The sequence below is a fragment of the Neophocaena asiaeorientalis genome, unplaced genomic scaffold (assembly GCF_003031525.2).
Source record: "Neophocaena asiaeorientalis asiaeorientalis breed wild unplaced genomic scaffold, Neophocaena_asiaeorientalis_V1.1 scaffold177, whole genome shotgun sequence".
NCBI lineage: Eukaryota > Metazoa > Chordata > Mammalia > Artiodactyla > Phocoenidae > Neophocaena > Neophocaena asiaeorientalis.
The window spans coordinates 20,458,665-20,480,872 of record NW_020172779.1 but is presented as its reverse complement, the minus strand read 5'-3'; the positions used below and the strand labels follow the sequence as shown (position 1 = coordinate 20,480,872).

The window sequence follows — 22,208 nt, the reverse complement described above, 5'->3', positions numbered from 1 at the left end:
GACTCTATAAATGCCGCTTTCAGTGATTGCATACATTTGCATTACGTTTCTGCACCATGGCTTATCCAACCATTACTTCATAATTGGAAGTGCAGATTCTGTCTAATTATTTATTAAGTGTCTATTCTTAAGATCATTTTCCCTTCTGGGAGTTATATTGAGATCTCTAGAGATATTTAATGACATTTTCCATATTACTGCAGACTCTATAAATGCCGCTTTCAGTGATTGCATACATTCTGATTTTCCGTGTATTGTGACATTTTCCATATTACTGCAGACTCTATAAATGCCGCTTTCAGTGATTGCATACATTCTGATTTTCCGTGTATTGTGACATTTTCCATATTACTGCAGACACTATAAATGCCGCTTTCAGTGATTGCATACATTTGCATTACGTTTCTGCACCATGGCTTATCCAACCATTACTTCATAATTGGAAGTGCAGATTCTGTCTAATTATTTATTAAGTGTCTATTCTTAAGATCATTTTCCCTTCTGGGAGTTATATTGAGATCTCTAGAGATATTTAAAATTTTTCTAGGTAGCGTTTTAAATAGATGGTTAAGTAAAAGATGATGGCTTAACATCAGTGCCTTTCGTTTCGGTAGAGCATGTTTATATACTTGAAAAGAACAAGGGAAAATATTTAGTCTCCTTGTCTACTTGAATGATTGCTTCTCCGGGCCTCCGACCTGTCACTATGTAAATTAAGTGCAAAACAAGTATGAAGCAACACTGATGGGAAGCAGTTACTGTGGCTCAGTGCAGGTTTATCTGATTCAATCAGCCTCCTGTTACGGAGAGGCATGTTTTCTTGGTACGTGACAGGGCTTATTCTGTACCTGCTGGTTTGGCAAGATCATTCATCTTTGTGGTGGTGGCACGTGACTCTTTCAACCTTTGTAGTTGGACCATTATGCTGCCTGGATGTACTTGCAGAGTGAAGAAAAGCCAGGTTGATTTTTCTTGCTTGTCAGGTGCTCACCTTGCTGGATATGACGTTTCAAGATATCTGTGTTTTCTTCTGTATTTTCACATATTGAGGAAATCTGGGTGGGCAGCGCAATGAAATGGAAAAAGCAAAAAGTATGAGCTCATAGCTCTGAGTATAAATATAGTTTAGCCACTTATTACTGGCATGACCCCAGGAGAGTTCACGTGACCATGCCAAGCCTCAAATTCCCTATCTGTAAAATGGGCACAGTGATGCCCAAGGAAGTCACTGTGAATGGTGGAAAGAGAACTAGGTGTGAGGACCCCGGACTTGAAATCTCAGCCTGCTCACTGGCAATGTGACCTCAGAAAAGAGGTCTGGGGGACTTCCCTGGTGGTCCAGTAGTTAAGACTCTGTGCTCCCAATGCAGGGGGCCTGGGTTCGATCCCTGGTCAGGGAACTAGATCCCACACACAGCATCTAAGACCCAGCACGGCTAAATAAGTAAATAAATAAATAACAAAGCCCCAGAAAACCAACACCACTATCACAGAAAGAAATGATAATTCTTTAATCATTCATTAAAACATTAAAAAAAAAGAGAGGTCTGGGATCTTGGCTCCTAAGTGTTCTTATCCCTACACTAGGGCTAAGGGTAGCGTGTTGCTTACTGGGTAAGTGGTACCGTTGAGTGGGACAATGCAGGGGAAGCCCGTCTTGGACACGTACCTGGCTTTCATGCTGCTGCCTGTAGGTGCTTTAACTCACTGCCCAGGGGACCAGCCATCGCCTACTCACTTCCCGCCTGATTCTTAATTTGTTGCTGTTGGGTTCCTGCACCCACTAGCTTCTTTTGAAGGTAGCAGATGAGCATGTAACTCCCACATGTGGCGATGGGTTTTTAGTCTCATCCTAATCGACCTTTCTAGCCCTTTCACCTCCATTTCTCTTCTTTCCAGAAAAACTCATCTTTTGGCTTCTTGAGTCTCATCCTGAGCTTCTAGGATTGTTTCTTTTCAAACCCATTTACTAGTTCTTCTTTTCTCACTGCGCTTAACCTCTGTGTTCCCCAGAGCGTTGTCCTTAGACCCTCTGTTTTTCTCCTGTCACCTTTACACTTCACCTAGGAAATGTTATCTTTGCTCATTTTTGTGGTGCTTGGGATTCCATCTTGTTCTGAGTCTACTTTCCTAATCATCGTCCAACAGCTTTTTGGGTCCTTTCATCCTTCTGGGTAGTACCTGCATGCTTCACATTCGACATGTCTAAACCACTGTCTTCAGATCAGATGACCCCTGACTTTTCTCTTATCCTGGGTTTGCATCTTGGTCAATGACCCTGTCCTCCACCTGTCACTCCAAGCCCTTCTCTTTCTCCTTTTCTGCCTTTATTTAGGAGAATAAAATATTTTCTGTGTTCTATCTTGTCTTCTCTGTTGACTTTAAAGCCACATGTCTATTTTTTTCTTACTTGCTCTAGAGATTACAGTGTGCATCTCTGACCACAGTCTACCTTCAGGTAATATTATACTACTTCCCTTTTTGTACTTGGTGTATTAAAGAACAGTGGAGAGTAAGGTGAATAATACTGACCCTTAGAAAAAGGTGCTGCCTCTCGTGTCGGCTTCACTGTCGGATCCTTGCCAGTCTGATGTGTAGCTGAGCTGGGGGTAGGTTTTGCTGTGGCTCGCCGATAGCTCATGGCGTTTGGAGGGTGGGGTCAGGATTAGACCTTTTACGGGGCGTGGGCTGTGGGTGCAGGGGAGACTGTGGGGGTCCCCCTGTGCTTTACAGCCAGCTGCCGGCTTTCCCACCACAGGCCATCGTTCTCTGCTCTAAGCCAGGTGGCACGGTTGGTGGGTTTAGGGGGGCTCTCTTTGGTCTCCAGTCCCACCTCTGGCTTTCCGCATTCTGTGTGCTTCCTCTCCGCCCTGCCCCAGCTTTCTGTAGGCCACTTTCTTGCACGCAGTGAATGTCCCTGGCGCCTTGGAGGGATTTCTTTCAGCTTTTCTGTCCCGCTGCGGCCTTTGATGGCCTTGGCCTTGGAGGAAGGGGTCCCTCTCCTTCTCCTGCCCCGGGCTCAGCAGGCCTCTCTGCTTTTACTTGGAGAAAGTGCATTGCGCCTCAGTGCACCTCTCAGCTCTTCTGGCTTGCCCAGATTTCTGCGGGCAGCTGCCTTACATCTGGGGAAGGCTCTGAGCACCTCAGGAGGGGGTCTTCCTCTCAGCCCCCAGCCTGCAGTGTGCTACACCCTCTGCGAAGGCCCAGGGAAAGGATGAGTGTGTAGACTTGCTTGGTGGCTGGGTTCCTGTGAGTTGGAATCCGTTGTCCCCACCATGGGCAGTTGGGAGTAGTTTGTGAAAAGTTCAGCTCTTTTCTCCTTCCCTTCCTCTTTGTCTGACTCCCCATTTCCTCCTACTGCTCTGCCAGGGACGAAAGCAGCTGTGGGTCTTTTCTCCTGGGAGAGGCCTGCCGCTCTCCAGAATTTAGTTCATTTACGTTCCCCTTCTGATGGATTTTGAAAAGGCCCCTTTTATACCTCATGCAGCTGTTCCCGTGGTGTGGCAAGGCCATCTGGTGTCACCCTTTCCATTTGACCTGCCCTCTCTTCTGAGTCACTTTCAGATGGATTTGGCAGCCTTCAGGCCTGCAGAGCTGATTGGAAAAAGCCCCAGGGGAACCCGTGCAGCCAGTCCGGAGACCCGGCTCCTCCCGGGCACCTGGCTCCGGGCCCGCTGTCTCGGTGACATGCGGTTGCTCTCCCTGCCCCATGAGGAAGCCGCGGGCTCTCCTGGCTGCTCAGCCTCTTGGCGGTGGTTCTCTCCATGCCTAGAATCCACACACGCTCCCAGGGACGAAGTGGATGCAGGAAGGGGGTTCATCTTCATGAGTGTCCCTTCCCTCTGGACTCTCAAATCTTTGTTGCCTTGACAACTCTCCGGTGCCCCTCCTCTTCTGTAATACTTTTGTTATGGCTCTTTTAGTTCTTGGTGGCGGTGTTGTTTGCTGTGAGCTACTCCAGCGGTGGAAGTTGTCACAGCGGTGTTTGTAGTGGAGATTAACTTTTTCACCGGCAGTGAGGTGCTGTTGGATGGACAGGTGTAGTGTTACAGAGATCCCGGACTGAGGGTGATCCCCACCTTCCCAGACTACTAGTGTTGTAGCTTTGAGCTAATCACTCCTTCTTCCTGAAGCTCACTTGTGTCTTAGTAAAATGGCATCACATACACTTATTTGTGAGTGGAGAATCATAATCTCTACAATCCCTAATGTCCCTTTCCCTCGAAGGGAACTCAGAGTGAGTGCAGGCCTCCCCACTCCATCCCTGGAGAGGTGGAGTGATTTACCTGATGCCAGGATTGGTCCCAATAACCAGTGTGATCCGTTAGCTTACCTCGCTCTGCTCTGCTTCCTCTCGGGAAGTGCTTCTCTGTGCTCAGTGCTGGAGGTCAGGCCTGGCCTCCCCTGGGTGGGCAGTGGGGGCGTGCCCAGTTCAGCACAGCCTGTGTCTAGGCAGGAAGGTCTATGTGCCCAATTCTTGGTGTCAGCAAGGAGTTGCACTTTCTAAGAAACCGTGTTGTGGCCTTTAGCATGGTCTGTACATGGTAGTAATGTTGATGTTTTAGCCTCTACCTTTTCTCTTTGTTTTGTCAGCTTATTTTTAGAAACGAGCTGGACAAGAGGGGTCCTGCTTACTGGGACCCTCTAAGAGATCTCAGCATTATGATATGGAAAGATCAATAATATTCTTTTGAAAGCAACTCAAAGACTAACTGTGTTTTTTATTTCTATAAGTGAAGGTGTCAGAATCGATCCTCAAGGTATCATTTCAGACCGTATCAGGCCATACCTGTACTTTTGCCTCTGTATTCTTTTTTTTCCTCCTCTTCCCTGTATTCTTTTTTTTTTCTCCCTCCTCTTCCTTTAGTTTTCTTATTTCAGGTTTGGAAGAAAAAATGTACTTTTTCCTCTTATTTCTGTTCTCTACCTGTTTTTAATACCATAACTGACTTAATGCGCACGTGGTTGTCTCAGATTATCACTTAGAAGAGACAAGAAGAGACAAACTGTAAAATCATGATGCGCTGGTTTTCATGTCAGGGTCAAGTCTTGAAATGGCAAATGGCCTGTGGTCAAAAGTTTTGGTGATCATATTTTCTGCTTCTATAAGGAACAATCTAGTTTGGTGGCAACTAGGCGTTTATTAAAAATGTTCTGTTTTCATGATTTCTTTAATTTGTGGGTTGGAAAAAACTCTCAACTGTATTAGGTGCTCTAGTTGGGCTGAAATAATTGTTGGATTGGAATTGAATAAGATCTATCGATATTGTGGGCTAAATGTTTGTGTCCCCTCCAAATTCATGTATTGAAGTCCTGACTCCCAGTGTGATTGTATTTGGAGGTGGGGTCTTTGGGAGGTGATTGGGTTTAGATTAGGTCAAGCGGGTGGGACTCTCACGTTGGGATTAGTGCCCTACGAGAAGAGGAGGAGACACAGAGCTCTTTCTCCCTCTGTGCCCATGCACCTGAGGAAAGGTCAGGTGAGGACACAGTGAGAAGTGGATGTCTGAAAACCAGGAATTGAACCCACTGGCACCTTGATCTTGGACTTCCCAGCCTGCAGAACTGTGAGAAGTAAATGTTTATTGTTTAAGCTACCATCCATGGTCTTTCGTTATGGCAGCCAGAGTAGACTAAGACAGTTGATTTTTAGTGAGATTAATTAAGGACTCATCACTTCCCACTGACCAAGTCATGTGCTTAGGAGAACGTTCAGATTGATCACAGGCTTCATTCCAGTTTGGCACGTGGAACAAAGGTTAGCAGCCACCATGGCCTTGAGCTCTTTTATCTGTTTTGGTAGCTCCGGCTCTCTGTGGTCAGGCCTAATCTGTGGGGATGGGAAGACTCAGTCAGCTGGCATCTGAGTCTCAAATCTGTTCCTCTCTGTATGACCTCGAGCAAATCATTTCCCTTCCTCAAGCTCGTTAAGTATCTTTACTATGAAATAATTTCAAACAGAGGTGTAAGGAACGATACAATGAGTCCGCATGTAACAGTCACCCAGATTCGATGGTTATCAAGATCTTTATATATTTACTTCATCTCTGACTTTTTCTATTTGTTGAATTACTTTAAAGAAAATCCCACAGGGATCATTTCATTGTACACCTTCACTCTTTAGTATGCATTGCTAAAAAAAAATGGACATTTCCTAATATAACCACAATGTTAATGTTATACCCAAACATTAATAATTATTTTGGTAGCGTTTAGCACTATTCCACAATCAAATTTCCCAGGTTGTCCCTGAGTTCATTTTTATCACCTTTAAAAGGGAGATAATAATGCCCAAGCTCTCCCTCCAGGATAGGAATTTTGTGGGAGGGTATACCTATTTTGCATGAAAAAATTTTGAAGTTCTGCTGTGTCGCAGGATCCCTTGCTTTTCGGAACGCGGGCCTCTCACTGTTGTGGCCTCTCCCGTTGTGGAGCACAGACTCCGGACGCGCAGGTTCAGCGGCCATGGCTCACGGGCCCAGCCGCCCCGCGGCATGTGGGATCTTCCCGGACTGGGGCACGAACCCGTGTCCCCTGCATCGGCAGGCGGACTCTCAACCACTGCGCCACCAGGGAAGCCCTGCCTTGAAGATTTTATACTCTAGAGAGCCTAGTACAAGATTCGGTGCAGAGCACGTGCTCAGTATGCGTAATTGTGGGTAAGGACTGCAAGTATTTCTGCAGCGCTTTGTGCTAAGAACAGTGCTGGCCCCTGTGGACGTGCTGTAGAGGTGAAAACTGCCTGCAGCAGACCTGAGCTTAGTCTGTCAGTTTTTGTCTGAGTGTTTCTACATTTCTTCCCTTGGACACAAAGCCTCCTTTTCTGCCCAGCAGCCATGTATTCATCATCTGTTGTCAGTAGTGAAATTTCTACAGCAACTGTCACAAGCCTCTGAGGAGTCCTGTGTTCCAGAGAAGGTCCCGCATTGTAGACCTGTGTGAAGTATCAAGATTTGACAGTCAGCGTACTGCAAAGCCTGTACCGTCCTCGCCCACGGCAGTCCCGTCGCCGTTCCCATGCAGGTCCCCGTGCTGCCATTCAGCCCTTGATATCCACAGACGTCACCAGCCTTAGCCGATTCCCTCTCGCACGTGCCTCAGATAGCTTCTCTGTCAAGTTCTCTTGTGTATGTACAGCTTATAATGATATGTCATTATTCATCCTCTGTCCGTATTTTTGTCACATTTTCCTTATAACATAGCAAAACGTCCAAATAACGCACTCATTGTTTTTGCTCTGAGTCCCAGGACCCTTGGCAAAGACCAAATGTTGCCTCTTCTATAAAACCTTCTTTGGCCAAATTACATGTCCCATGTGCTCTTCTCCCAGACTTTGATCCTGCCTCTGTAAAGTCACTGATAAGGAGTCGTAATGTCCTCTTTTGACATTGTGTGCTCCTTCAACTTGGGACACCCCAAAAGTAGAGCCTGTCATGCTTCTGTGTGCCTGGTGCTCAATGCTGTGGGCGCATAGTAGGTGTTTGATGAAAGCTGAGTGGATGAGGGCTTGAATGAGTATAGTCAAGTAAGGTTAAACGAAGAGGAAGGAAAATAGTAACTTGATGAGTGAAGAAAAAGTGATACGAGTAGTCGTGAGCGGTGGAATGCATCACATGATTATTTCAGCTGCTTGTTGAAGTAGAAAATACCTGGAGAAGAATCACCTCGGTGGGGGCCACGGTCCTTAGTATCGACACGTAGCACCCAGAGCTCCTTTGTGGTTCCCACCGCAGTAAGGTGCACAAAGAAAAGGTGAGGAGGTGGTCAGCCTGCACAGCCTGGCTTCTGTTGGTGAATCATTGGCTGTTTCTCTCATTTTATTATTTTATTTTACTCTTGCCCACAGATTGATTCTGTCCTACCTCTTTGGATAAATGAGGCCAGCCAACTAACACATAGCTCTTTAACACCTTTTGTCATCTAAATACTCTTGACAAATTAGGGGAAAACCAAAAAAGGTGACAAGATGCTCTCCCTTTAAGGAACTTGTAGTCCAATGACCTTGATTTTTAGCTGTCAGAACTTAAACAAAATTTAAAGAAAAAAATCACAGTCTCACCACTTAAAAAATTTGGTAAGTGGACCTGTGTTTTGTCAAGACCTAGAGAGACAAGGAGAATCTGGTGGCATTGAGCACCCAGACTCCAGATTCTGATCTCTAAACACTGAAAAGATCCTGCGCTCCTTGGAAAACAGATTCTAGGCCTGAGGCTGGAAATGAGCCAGAATGATAGCAAGCTGTCGACCATCTTGGGCCTTCTCTAAAGACATAGGAACCAACCTGCAAGGGCTCCCACTGGCCGAACATGGGACAGTTTGAACATCAAAAAAGAATGTGATGAAAAAAAAAAAAAGAATGTGATGGAAGCCGACTGAAATACCAAATATATAAAAAGCCACCCGTGCATAGTGATACTGAGTCATATATGACTTACTGGTCATCTTTGGAGGTGGCAGGGATACCAGTTCTCTCTCCAGTAAATGAAGGGACAGACTCATTTGTCAGCCCTCCTTTCTGTGTCGTCTGTTTCAGGATCACCAAACGGTTGATGAGGGAAAATCCTTTTTAATTAGAGAATTAAAAAATTACCACTTTGGAATCCTTGATAAAAATAGATCTGGGCAACAACGTACAGCAGGTGCTCAGATCCATCAGGAGGAAGGTTGATGAGAACTTTCTAACGGATGGACCACACTGACAATTGAACATAAGCATTTAACCCTGCAAACCCCGCTAAAGTGACAGTGAAGTTGTCAGGTAGTGGGAAGGCAGGGAAGAGGCCCCAGAAAGCAGCGGTGCTCTGGGGGTGATGTGATGAGGGCCGTGACGGTGGGAGAATTAGCTGTAAAGCATCTCATGAGTTGATTGTGTCCCCAGATCTCCTTCTCTGCTCCGGAAGCAGGTGGCTGTCCCTCTGCCGTCTCCACAGAACATTAGGATTTCGCCTGACGGAGTAAAAAGAAAACATGTGTGCTGGAGTCACAGGCACAGCTGGAGGGCAGGGCCCTGTTGAAACCGAGGGGACTAAGTGCATATGGGGCGTTGACCACTTCACCTGGCTTCCACAGCCAGTCTTATACCCCACATGGGAAAGTCTTCCAGGGAACAGTGCCCAGAAGAAGAGGCTAAAGCACAGACACGGGAGATTCCCAGAAGGAGATCCCGCAGTGCGTCCCCGCGTGTCCGTCCTGTTCTATGCAGGCAGCTGAGCAGGACACCCCGGGTACTGTTCCTCCTTGGGTAACTTTGCAGGTGGCATCGGGCATCATTAATAGGTTCATTCCTTTCTTCATTTCAGCAGGGTTTACTGGGAGGGCATAATTCAGCCTTACAATAAGGTACCTAAACCACGAGTGCTCTACCCAACATTAGGCAAATTAGGTCTCTTATATGTTATCAGCGGGAGCCCCTTGGGAGATTTGTCACCTGTAAATTGAAGATGATTTGATTATTTAAAGAATTTTGTTCGTGCTGCAAATTAACATTACTGTGTCATATCCAGATTAATTCTGGTTGCTTTTCTGCCCCCCTGCTCTCTAAGGAATGATGCTTAGACACAGAAAAGCCCCGTGGCACAGTTAACCCGTTAATATATGTGCCTGAGATCTAGGCGTTCTCTGCCTGGATCTTGTTTTGTAGGGTCGCCGGTCAGCGGAGCCGGCAGCCTCACCGCGCAGCCCTGCACCACTCTCTGTGACGTCCTCGAATTCCCTGCAGGCACCGGTATGACAGTGGTGACGGTGTCATCGTTCCTCTGAGCTCAGTCACATGTCCACCAGCCACTGTTTTTAATTCACCCTTAGAAATTCTTTAAATGGGAGGTTAAGGTTTCCCATCAGGTGGTCACACCACAGATGGGGAAAGACCAAGCCATGTACTGGAACCTGGTCTAACTTCGTGGCCGAAGTCTCGCCCCCATGGCTGCGCCGCTCTGTCCCTCTTCTCTCCGGGTCCTCCACCCTCCCTGCCAGCAGTGACAGGAAACAGGCCAGGAGTGAATCCCCGATCCCTGACTCCTTAATTCTTCCAAACAGTGTGGGAGTGTGGAGATCACAGGCTGAGGGCCAAACACGGGATTTTTGACACGACTTTAACTTCAGTTGGGCTCGGTTTTCTCGTTTGCAAAATGGGCACAGTGATGCCTGCCTTCCCGAGTTACTTTGAGTTTTCCAGCAGGAAGCGCCCTTGAGCTCCGGAGTGTTACAGAGCCAGTGAGCACGTGCCTAGGCTGCGTCATGGGCGACAAACAAGCAAACATTATTCACCATTGCCTGCACCTGCATCCTCTTCTCCTCCCTCCTAGTGAGAGGGGCAGGGATGGGGTGGAGAAAGCCAGCCTTATCTCACAAAGCTCTACTTTTACATAAAAATACTGGTTTGTAATTATTTGCTTAAATATCTGTTATACAGATGGACTGTACACTCCTTGGGGACAGGGCCTGGCATTTCGCTTGGTACCTAGTAATTGCTGGAAAAATATTTATTAAGTAATAAAATATTCTCCAGTCCTGCCTGCCCATTGACCTTCTTGGAATTTGATAAGGATTTATTATCTTGGAAAATGAAATCTCCTGGAAGATGGTAACTCACTTTCCTTTTTATCCACAGGCCTTTAAATGGAGCAGCTGCTAGTGATTATTTAAGTAAATTGAATAAAGCTGCTATTTTCTTTTTGTCTCTTTTGGTCACTGCCCCTTTATTTCTCTCAGAAGACTGGACTCACCGGACTGTTAAATATTTGGGTTAAGAATTTTATTTTTGCTCAAAAAAATAAAATAGAGCAAAACAACCCCCCCCACTCCCCCTTTTCTTTGGTTTAATTAACCTTTATTTTGTTTTTATTTTCTCATCAGAAAAAAAGGACGTGACGCAAAGCCTGGAGAACTATACCTCCAAGTGTCCCGGAACCATGGAGCTCATCACCCTCCCCGATGGCCTCACACTGCCCCCGGTGCCCTTCACCAAACTTCCCATCGTCAGGTAGGACAGGCTGGCCGGGGTGCGGAAGGTGAACTTCGCTCCCAGCGTCTGTCTTTGGTCTGATCAGGGATGCAGATCTCTAGAAGAGTTCCTGGTTTAGGTTGGCTGTGTATCTGGTCCGTCGTCTCGTTAAGTCGCAGCCATCGCCTGTGAAGTGTGTTTTATAGACCAGAGAATCAGGCCAGGGCCATCGGAGAACTGCCATGGTCACGTGCTTGTCTGCCGGCGGAGCCCCGCAAGCCCGTGTCTGCCCGGTTCCGTGGCCAAGACGTGGCCCTCTGTGCAGTGGAGGCCAACCAGGCCTTGTGGCACTCGCACTTACCCGCATCCGGTAGGGCCCACTTTCCTAGACTGTTCACCCCTGCGCACAGGCCCGGGGGGGCGCCTCCACCTCGCTTGCTTTGAGTGGCTTACAAGACCATCTGTGGCCTGCTCTGTCTCCAGACTGACTGTGAGCCCCTTCCTGGACCCCCAGCCCTGCACGCCCTTCTGGAATCACCGAGTAGGCAGAATGTGCGGAGGGTTTCATTCCTCTGCTCAGGCTCCACCTTCTGCTTGCAGTGCCTTTCCCTCCCTTGCTCTGCCTGGTGACATTCAGGCATCCTTCAAGATTTAGTTCAAGGATTATCTCCTCCATAAAGCCTTTTTCTAGAGCTACCCAGATAGAAATAATTATACCTTCTGTATAAATTACCAATTATTTCAGTGCAAAGAGTTGAAAACCTAGCAGTGGATCACAAATAAGAGGTGATTTTTCTTATTTATTAAGAACTTGGAGACAGGTGGCCTCTCTGCAACTCTGTCTTTACCTCCTGATGACCAAATGGCTGCTGCAGCTCCAGATAACACATCAACATCCAAGACAGGATGAAGGAAGAAGGGGCAGGGCCAGGGAGCCTATCTTTTGTTTACTAGGAAAGCAAAAATGATCTGGACGGATTCATAGTAGGCTTCTGCCCCAGTCTCCTTGACCAGGAGTGCATCTCGCAGCCACCACTAGTTGTAAGAGAGACTGAGGAAATACATGTTTAGCTCTCCCAGTCTCTGTACTGTAGGTGGTATAGGGAGAAGGGGGTCAGAAATGGTGCTGGGTTAGCCAGCCAGCAGTATCTCTTATGTCTTTCTTCTGTTTCATTTACAGAACTTGATTATACGATACCTCTTTGTTCTTTTTGACTGAGGGCTACCTGAAGAGGGCTTTGTCTTTGTAGCCCTTGGGTGCTCATGTGTGTTGAGTGAGTGAACAGGTCTACCCATCAGAATTCTTTGCATAGCAGTTGGCAGAATACTTGACCTAGACTATCTTAGGCAAAAGGGAATTTATGGCACATACACCTACAAAGTCCAGGAGAGGGATTCAGGCAGGGCTGGGGCCAGGCTTCAGGCCACCACATCGGAACCTGTCTTCTCTCCCCTCTCAGCTGTGCCCTCTGCAGTGAGGCTTTAGTCTCAGGCCCCGGGTGGCATCAGGGGGGCAGCCGCAGCTCCTCATCCTGCACTGTCCAGGAGAAGAGAGAGGCAACACCTGTGGGGGAAAGACGAAGCTTCTTTCTTTCAGGAGCCTCCACAAATGCCCTTTGCTCTCCACTGCCTCTGCTGGGGTTATGGACTCAGATCTGAGTCCCTGCTCCCAGCCCTGCGTTAGCCGTTTCTTCCAAGAGCCCTGGTCCTTTCAGTGGAGAATGGAATTTAAGTTAAGATCTGGGTGCTGTGTGTGCTCCTTACCATTGGGATATTGCTGCTCGCAGTGGATAGAACTAAGCAATATCTATTTATATACATACGTTACTCACTGCATGTTCATGTCCATGGTTATTTCTGCATCTATTTCTGTGTATTGGAAACCGTGAGTTCATACTGATACCTCCGGTTCCACCCAGCATCTTAGGGGATCCTTCTACTTTTCTTAAATCTGTAACTCCCTTCTCATTAGCCTCAGTATGGTTACTCATTTGGTCAGTTCCCCTGCTGGTTACCAGTGGTTATCAGGTTGACCTCCCTCCCCATGGGGAGCTCTGATGGCCAGGCTGTGCTGCTGCCCCAGCCCCCCAGGCCCCTCTTGTCCCACTCCGGCCAGCGTGCCCTCTGCCCTGTCGCCTGCTCAGATGCGTACCTGGCTTTGCCCTCCGTAATGGACTCAGGGCTGAATTGCTGGGGCGGGAGGGAAAGGGGAAGGAAGCTTCTTTCCCATCTATTCTCATCAACAAATAAGCTTGCCCTTCAGATCTTAGTCTAGCATGAACTGGGCTCGCCCCAGAATGGTTTCAAGTAATTGTGATGCAGGAACACATTTTGCCGTGTTTTCATAAAACATTTGAGGCAGCTCATAGAAATGTTATGTTAAAAATAAAGTCACCAGAGTGAAAGGTAAGTAAGGGTCCTACATAATGGCTGGAGATGGGGAAAAGCATGATTCTGTTAATCATATGTCAATAATTAACAATGGGTATAGGAGGAAATGTGATTGGTTACAAGACTCTCTGTCTCATGAGCAGACACAAACCAGTCACACTGGAGAAATACACCTCTTCACAGTAAGGAGGCTTGTGGAAACCCCTCTTGTGGGTTCTCTTAAAGGGAACATATTGAATAATGTCCTCAAAAATATCCCTACAAAAATCTGAAGCAGGTTCTCATGGTTGTTTTGTTCGTGGCATTCCTCAGTGCAAACTACAGGCTTGATGCCAGAGGGGGTTGGGTGCACCCAGCTCTCCCAGAGGACAGAGCAGTGTGGTCCAAACATGCAGCTCTGCTGTGGACTGTGTGTATGTGTCCCCCCAAAATTCATCTGCCAATGACCTGACCCCAGTGGGATGATATTTGGAGGTGAGGCCTTTGGGGGCTGATTAGGTTTAGATGGGGTCACGAGGATGGGGCCCCCATGATGGGATTAGTGCCCTTATAAGGAGATGAAGGGACCAGAGCTCTTTCTCTTCTCCACGTGAGGATACAGTGACCATGTCTGTGAGCCAGGGAGAGGGCCCTCAGCAGAACCCGATCATGCCGGCACACTGGTCTCAGACTTCAGCCTCCAGACTGTGAGAAATGAGTATTGTTGTTTAAGGTGCCCGGACTCTGGTATTCTGTTAGAGCAGCCTGAGCTAAGACGAGCACTCTAATACAGCAGTCTGGACTGTCCCAGCCATACGTAGTGTAATGGACGGACTGTTTATACATCAAGCACTCCTTCATGAAGGTGATTTCTCGTAAGTCAGCTTTTGGCAAGAGTCAGGCAGCAGAGAATTCAAAGTTATATTCTCAGGAGAAAAAAAGGGCGATGGTAGGTGCTCTGTGATGCTGACTGAGGGTGGCAGACCCATATTACTGGTGTTCAGTCAGGACCTGGAGCAGCGTAGGTGTTGTGTGACTTTGTGTGGAATGGTTGTGTTCACACTGCGTGTGGGATTGTTGCTCTCTCACACAATCAGTGTTCCTCATCTCTCTCTGGAGAGGGCTGACACAGTACCCATGGACCCGGCCAATGTTTTTTCTTAGAAAACTAGTCTGGGACTATTTTAATGTTCTAACCAAATGTTTCAAGGGCCTATGCCTGGAAAACATGGACTTAATGTTTAAGTCAGTTTAATTCAAAACAAAAATTCAAGTCAGTCATTGCAAGCCACCCCCTGTAGCTATAGGAAGGGCTTTGAAGACGGAAGCTCCTGAAAAATGTCCACATTCATGAGTAAATGATCAGACTTGCTGAATAGAATTGTTAGGCATGAGCTAATTTAATGTTAGTGATGCCTCATAGTTATACTTCTGGTTTTGGAGGAGATGAGTGGAGCCTTTTTTTCTGGTGAGGACTTTCCTTGTTTTTGACAATAAAGGCATTTCATCAATTTATAGGAAAATATTTAATTGTTCTGTGTAGCATGGGAGCATGAACTGGGTTCACCCAAAAGTGGTGTCAAGTAATCACGATGCAATTTAATTTAAAAAAGGGCCAGTATAGATCCCTGTTTTAATTCTGTTCTGAAATTCAACTAATCAGATATTTATAGAGTGCCTGAGATGTGCTTGGCTCAATGCTAAGGGCCAGGGACTCAGTGATGGTCAACATGCCAAGATCCCATGTGCCAGGAGACTGCCAAACCCATATCCGTTACTACTGTCCAGAGTTAAAGCAGAGAGAAGTTCATGTTACTCCTTACAAAATTCACAAAAACACTAATGTATGCAAAAGCCACTAATAATCCTGTAGCTTGTTCACACACTACAAGTTGTGAATTGTTAAAGAAGAAATTGGGGTAGAGTTTAGATGCCATTTACAGGAAACCAGTGGGTCTTTAATTTGGGGTGAGACGGGGGTGGGGTGGGGATGAACTGATTGTTTCTTTGACAAGCTGACCTTGAGCTTCAGCCTGGCAGAGAGCCAGGGTGGATGAGGCTGCTTTAATTGATAAGGATCAAAACCCTCCAGTCAGGACAAGCCTGGAGTCCTTCTGAGTGGCCTTGGTACTTTTAAAACTCCAGGTTTTAAGTTAATTGTATTTGAGGAAGGATTTCAGGTGTTTATTCAGAAAGGGGCTTAGAGGCCACGCTATCAGGGCAGTTTTTCTTGGTTTGTGAAGCAGGGCAGGGCCAGCCTCCCGGATGCCCATCAGGATGCGGCTCCGTGATCTCACCAGGTTCACAGCCACGTCCTGAATCTTCTGTCTCACTTGGTGTAATCGCCAGGCCCACAACCTCCTTACGAATTCCTCAAACCTGAGCTTCTCGAAGAAAATGAGAAATGTGTGGTGTCAATGGGGAGTCTGAGCGGGAAGCCTTGCACCACTGCCCTGACTGGCGTGGGGGGTCCTCTCCAGCTGTCTCTGTCATGCCCGGACTTGAGACAGTAGATGACCTCACTTTGTTCCAAATGTGGAAGGTGTGGCCAGCTTTGGCCATTGCCCATCTGTGCAGAGATATCCAGGAGGTTCTTTTTTTTTTTTTTAATAAATTTATTTATTTTATTTTATTTGATTTATTTTTGGCTGCATTGGGTCTTCGTCACTGCACGTGGGCTTTCTCTAGTTGTGGCGAGCAGGGGCTACTCTTTGTTGTGGTGTGCGGGCTTCTCATTGCGGTGGCTTCTCTTGTTGCAGAGCACGGGCGCTAGGCGCGCGGGCTTCAGTAGTTGTGGCGCATGGGCTCAGTAGTTGTGGCTCGCGGGCTCTAGAGCACAGGCTCAGTAGTTGTGGTGCACGGGCTTAGTTGCTCCGTGGCGTGTGGTATCTTCCCGGACCAGGGCTCGAACCCGTGTCCCCTGCGTTGGCAGGTGGATTCTTAACCAATGCGCCACCAGGGAAGCCCTGGGAGTTTCTTAGATATGTCTCCCCTGTGAATAAGCTTGAGGAATTAAAAACCAAGAAAGAAAAAGTGAGCTGTTTTTTCCTGTGTCATTCTTCCCACCAATATGTTTTATATCACTTTCCTAATTAGTGTTCCACCACTGCTTTGCATGGTCCTAATTAGCCACGGTATACTGAGAAGTCAGATTTTAAAATGTCAACTGTTTCCAAGTGGAATCCCTAAAAATAATCCTTGGTTTGGACACTTCCTCCCTGGAATTCTTCTTTACTGTTGGCAGCTTCATAAACCAAATATAATATTATTAGTTCCACAGAAATTTATGCTAAATGAATTATATTTCCTTTAGGTCAGGTGCCTTGAATGATTGTTTCTCTGGGTACATTTTATAAACAGACATTTGATGCTAGATTTTGAGTTATAAATGAATGCCATGACTGCTTGTCGGGTTACTTTTCTGGCTGACCATGCCCTCAGAATTCCTCTGCATATTTTAATAAGCTTTTATGTGATCTGGAATTTCTGTGCTTGTGTGCATGATTCCTAGAATCACAGAAGACATCTCATTTTTAGGTGGCAACGGTGGCACAGAGTAGAATGCTATTTGTGTTGCAAGAAAATGGTATCATTTTACAGATGAGTAAACTTAAAGGCTCGAGTGGACGGTGCTGGTCTAAGGTTCCCAGGTTGCTCTCAACATCACTGGGACCAGCACTTCGCTTCTTTGTCCCGGTGCGGTGTTGTGATCTTTGCGCAGGGACTTGGCTCTCTGTGCCTGTAAACGAGTGTTGTTTTAGGGAGGAAAGAGAAAGGCTTTTGTGCACCTGCTAGGGGACAGGCACTATTACAGGTGCTTGACGCGTGTTAACTCAGTCCTCAAAGTACCCTGCGAAGGTACGAAGGTTTCTGCTTCAGACCACTCCCCTTCTCTGCCTGAGTTTGGAATCAGCGGAAAGAAGCGTCTGTCTCAGGTGGATGGCAGTGGCTCAGGGCTGTCCACCTGTGCCCCAGCCTCTGGCAGAGCCGGGTGACGGTGTGCTTTTTTGTGAGACAGGCCCTGTTCCGTCCGCGCAGAGAGCAGGACTGAATACGTGCTCGCGGCGGGGCCTGAGAGGTGCACACACTGGTTCTCCTTCCAAATTTAGCACCTCCCTTGGGAGGAGTGAGGGTGGGCAAGAGCGAGGTTAGGACCACTACCCTAAGGATGTCCCTCCTCATGGAAGCATGGAACGGGGGAAAGGAGGTGTCCTCCTTCTGCAGAGCGTTATCAGGTGCCGATTAGTTTTCCTGTTTTGCAAGTGAGAGGGTTGAGGTCCAGGCAGATGAAGCCCTCTGTGCCCGTTGCCCAGCTGTAGGTCCTTCAGACTGCAGTCAGGTCTGTGTCTGTTGAAGCTGCTTCTCGGGAGCAGGCGAACCCCCCTGGGTTGGATGTGGAGGGTGTTAGATGCACATCAGACGTGGCATCTCGGCCAGTGCGAGGGCTTGCCCACCCTCGTCCCGGTGCAGCGCAGCTGGTATTTTTTGAATGTGCACAAAGGGCTGGGATTTGCAACTGTTAGGGATAAACTGCTTAGCCTTAAATATACGGTTTTGGAAGCTGAGGTTGAAATCCAGCTTTTGGGAGTTTATTCACGCAACATTTATCGAGAGCTCTACATTGAAGTATTGCGACAGTACTGGAGAGGCAAATGGGGCCCTGGGTACCCCTGTCCTTGGAAAGCTCACAACTCAACTGCAACAGATAGAAAGCAAAGTGATTCTGATCCCGCACGAGAAAAGCATGCCAGAGGGGTTTGCAAGGACAAGAAGAGTCAGAGAAAGTGTGCAAGATACAACCGTTGGTTTGAAGGGCTTTGGTGTGCAAGCACCGTCTGCTTCCTTGCATCGTTGTGGGCATAGGTGGGAGTCACGCGCGTGACCCTCACTCTCCCGGGGCTGGGCTCGGGGAGCTGTCAGTGACGGTTGAGTGTGTTGGGGTTGCCTGTGTGCCGGGCAGGGTTGCCCTAGATGGCTGGGAGTCCTTCAGCTGAGAAAGGCGTGATTTTGTGGATTCCGTGAGGGGTCTCTATAGGGTATATATATATATATATATATATAGTCAGTATAGGTTAGCCTGTGCCGTGGCAGAGAAATTATCCCTAAAATCTCAGAAAAATTAGCCCTCACTACAACCCAGATTTAAGTCCCACTCACACGGAGTCTGATACCATTTGGGCAGTGAGTTCTCCAGGGTGGCTGACCTCCCTGAGGTTACTCAGTGATCCAGGCCACGTCCACCTGTGGCCTTACAGAGGAAGGGAGAGAGCTGGAGGCCAGCGCACCGCTTCAAGTGGTTTGTCTCCCTCGAGGGACGTGCACTGCTTCCCCTCGCCACCCTCCGGCCTTACCTCCTGCAAAGGGGCTGCGGATGGGGAGGGAGGAGCAGTAAGGGTCCCACCCACCTTCCAGCCCTTCCCCGACCCTGTCCCTTCAGCCTCAGGCCTCGGGGCTTTTCAGACCTTGAGCCCTGTCTTGCCCAGCTGCTCCCAAGGGAGGTCACAGGTGCTGGGGTTGAAGGGTGTACTGTCTCCTGCTGTCACCAGTTTCCAGTGGCCCCTCTGGCCCCAGTGCAGTGGCCCAGGGGCGTGGCTGCTGCCCGGCGTGGACGTCTTCTCTCCCTGGGATGGTCTGGAGGGGTCGTGTGCAGCCTTCTTCCGCTTTGTCCTGCGAAATTGAGTACTTTTCCTCCCCTCAGTTTATCTGCTGCTTGATTTACTGTTGTTCTAACATCTGATACCTGGTCGTATTTACGCTGAACCCAAGCGAACAGGCAGCTGAAGTATTTTTGTTCCCTTTGGAACCACAGGCATGTGAAACTGTTGAACCTTCCTGCCAGCCTCCGGCCACAGAAGATGAAAAGCTTGCTGGGCCAGAGCGTGTCGACCAAGAGCCCCTTCATCTACTCACCGATCATCGCACACAACCGTGGGGAGGAGCGGAACAGGAAAATAGGTAGGCCGCCCATCCTGGCTTTCTGGCTGTGCTCTGCTGCCCAGCTCCTGGTGGCTCTTCTAGATTTTAAAGCTTGAGACTTGACTGCAGTTCATTCGTGCATGTGTGTATATACCCTCATACAGGTTTATTCAGTGTGCTGCCTTAGCCAGGCCATTGCCTATAGAACTGACTTTTTGATATCTATTTCGTAAAAGGCAGTTTTTGTGGAAGTTCTAGAAACCAGAAGACCTCTGTTATCTGAGACTTATGTAAACTACAGAAGAGAGGTACTAGGAGATTAGGGTGATTTCCCAAGGCCTGGAGTAACTTCTGAATCATCAAAGGAGATTAAAGGTTGACTTATGTTCAGGACCGACTGGGGCATAAGGACCTCGTAGCATTTTCCCCTTTGAACGCTGACAGCGCTTGTTTTGTAGCGCACTAAGGATCGCCACTTCCGAGATGCCTGGTGACTCAGCAAGGGGAGATGAATGGTCTCGGGGTTGACCGGGAGTGGAACACGCGTTCCTGAGAATCTCCAGTGTGCCCCTCTGTGTGCTCGGCTCCCCAGCCACGTCCCAGCCCACGGCCACGCCTCTCCTTCCTCACCGCGGACCCCAGGGCTCCCTCCGTGTCCTTCCCAAAGCCTGGCCGTGCTGCAGGCCTCATTCCTGGTCAGCTTTCCCTTCCTCGGGCCCCTCGCATTTTGAGATCGTGGTGCCTGCAAGTCGCAGTGACAGAGCTAAAGGATTGAGAGGCCCGTCACTGGTTGGGGTTTCAGTAGAAGTCGTGCGAAGCTTTTGCAAGTCAGCGCTCGCTTCTCCTTCTGTCCTTTTTCCTCCTTTAACTTCTTAGCCCTGATGTAGGAGAAGGCGTCCTGACCTCATGAGGCCCTTCTTCCCAGGATGCACGTGTCCTGTCACACCCCGTAGCCGGGCGGCGGGCTCTCCTGACAGCGCCAGCCACGCTCTTTCTGCCTTTCCCACTCACCTCCCACCTTTCCACTCATGCCCCTCGGCTCCAGCCACACGGCTGCTTTCTGTTCTTTGGACGTGCTGTCTCGTTCCAGTCTCAGGGCTCGCTGCGCCTCTGTCTAGAGCTCACCCCCTGCCCACCTCGCTCACTCTGCGGGCCCCGCTCAGAGAGGCCGCCTCTGACCCGCACCTCACAGGCCGCTTCTCCCCACTCTCCCCTCACTGCCGGTTGCCCTTCACAGCACCTAGATGCGTCCCTCTGTTTATGTTCCCGTCCTCCCCATCTCCCCCTGCTAGAACAGTGTGGAGTGAATGAAGGAGTGGGGTGGATGGTGTGACCCCATTTTACAGACAAGGAAGCTGAGATTCAGGATGGGTAACTGACTGCACAGCAGAGCCTTTGCCCCGTACCGTGGAGCTCAAGGCCAAGCACGACGCACATCCCATAACCTTGGTGGAGATTCCTTACATTCACACCAGCAGGAGAGTTTCTTGGAGTCTATAAAGATCTCATAAAAAACCTCATTCACAAGTATTAAACCACCTGAACACCTTGAAAAATGAGTGTTTCTAAGCTGTTCCCTAAGACAGAGGGCATAGTGAGGGTAGGCATGCTAGAACGACCCTGTGCTTTCTGGTAATGCTCACCATTTCTTTGATTCAAGTTGTGCTTTGTATAATGCTGTCACATTTTAGCTCAGTTGGTTTTCCTAGTATTTTTGGAGGAAGTAATTTTTACCTCCCTTTTCCAGATGAAGAAGCAAACTCAGAGAAATGAGAAACTCCCAGTTTTTCAGATCAAGTGTGCTGTTCTAACCAGGGCCCTCCAGCTTTCCTTAATGTGTGCAGCATGCCTGGCATGGGCCTCAGTCAATGATAACACACAGCTGCCCACCTCCCGCATCCTCCAGGTCAGCTTTGACAGCAAGGCAGTAATACCCGGGAAGTTGAATATCCTAGCGCTCTGAACCTAGGTCTGCCGCCAGCAGCACCTGGGACTCACCTGTTGAGTTTGGGGAGATCATATGTATGGAACGAGCTGAGACTTCGGAAGGCCTCCCGGAGGCTCAGGAAGCAGAGCTGGCCCAGACGAGCAGGTGGGCTTCTAAGGTGTGGCTCGGAGGGCTCTAGTTAAACAAGAAAATAAAGGAAGAAATATGGGGTGATGCCCTTAAAAAATAGCATCTGATTGTAAATTCTGGTACATTTCTGAAAGCGGAAGCCCTAAGTGTAGCATGCTACAGCCTCGATGTGCGTGCGTGCGCGCATGCGTGTCTCTTGGTTCAGTCCTTCATTGGTTCATTGGTTCCTTCTCTCATCCATCAGTTAACTCCCCGAGTTCCCTGTGTGTGAGGCGTGTGGCAGCCCAGCCCTGTGGGTTCTAACCGTGAGAAGTGCGGGCGTGGTCCTTGCTGTCGTGAGGTGTACGTAGAAGTTAGAGACAAGTGACAGGTAGTAACTAAATATATTTAAAACGACAGGATTTTGAACTTTCTCTGATCTTGTTCCATTTGCATCTTGGGAAATGATTTTGCTCTTTTGTTCTCGCATCCATCACGTAGGCGTGGCTGCCCCTATCACTTGTCAGGCATTGTAAGGGTGAAACAAATCAGTGTACACAGGTGTATATCGGAGGTCAGGTACTGCCTCTTAGTCCTCTGACCCCTACCCGCCATTCCCCCTGTGCTGCTTGGGCTGAAGGTTTCCCTGACTTCCCTGCCAGCCGGCTGCCATGAGGGTCTCCCCAGTGGGGGTGAAGGTGCAAGAGGGCAGGGGCCATTCCACTCCTGGGGGTCCCCTGGGTGGTGGCGGTGGCGGTGGTGCAGGGTGACCACAGCTGTGGCAGCCTGGGCTGCGGTGGTGGCAGTGGCAGGGGATGCAGCCCCCTCTCCATGGTCCAGCAAAGGACGAGCAGTAAATGTCTGTGAAAAAGAACGAGTGACCAGCTGCAACTGTTTCCTGGTTGTCAGGGGGGCAGGCCCGCC

The 22,208-nt window shown here is 48.5% G+C and overlaps 1 protein-coding gene across 2 annotated transcripts in view; it reads left to right on the top strand.

Moving 5' to 3' along the window:
* Positions 1–22,208, top strand: part of TRAPPC9 (trafficking protein particle complex subunit 9) — a 509,572-nt gene that overhangs the window by 97,219 nt on the left and 390,145 nt on the right. For both annotated transcript variants that reach the window (XM_024741252.1, XM_024741251.1), the window contains 2 exons: positions 10,855–10,981; positions 19,122–19,267. In XM_024741252.1, the coding sequence (XP_024597020.1) occupies positions 10,855–10,981; positions 19,122–19,267 (273 nt within the window). The remainder of the gene's footprint in view (positions 1–10,854; positions 10,982–19,121; positions 19,268–22,208) is intronic.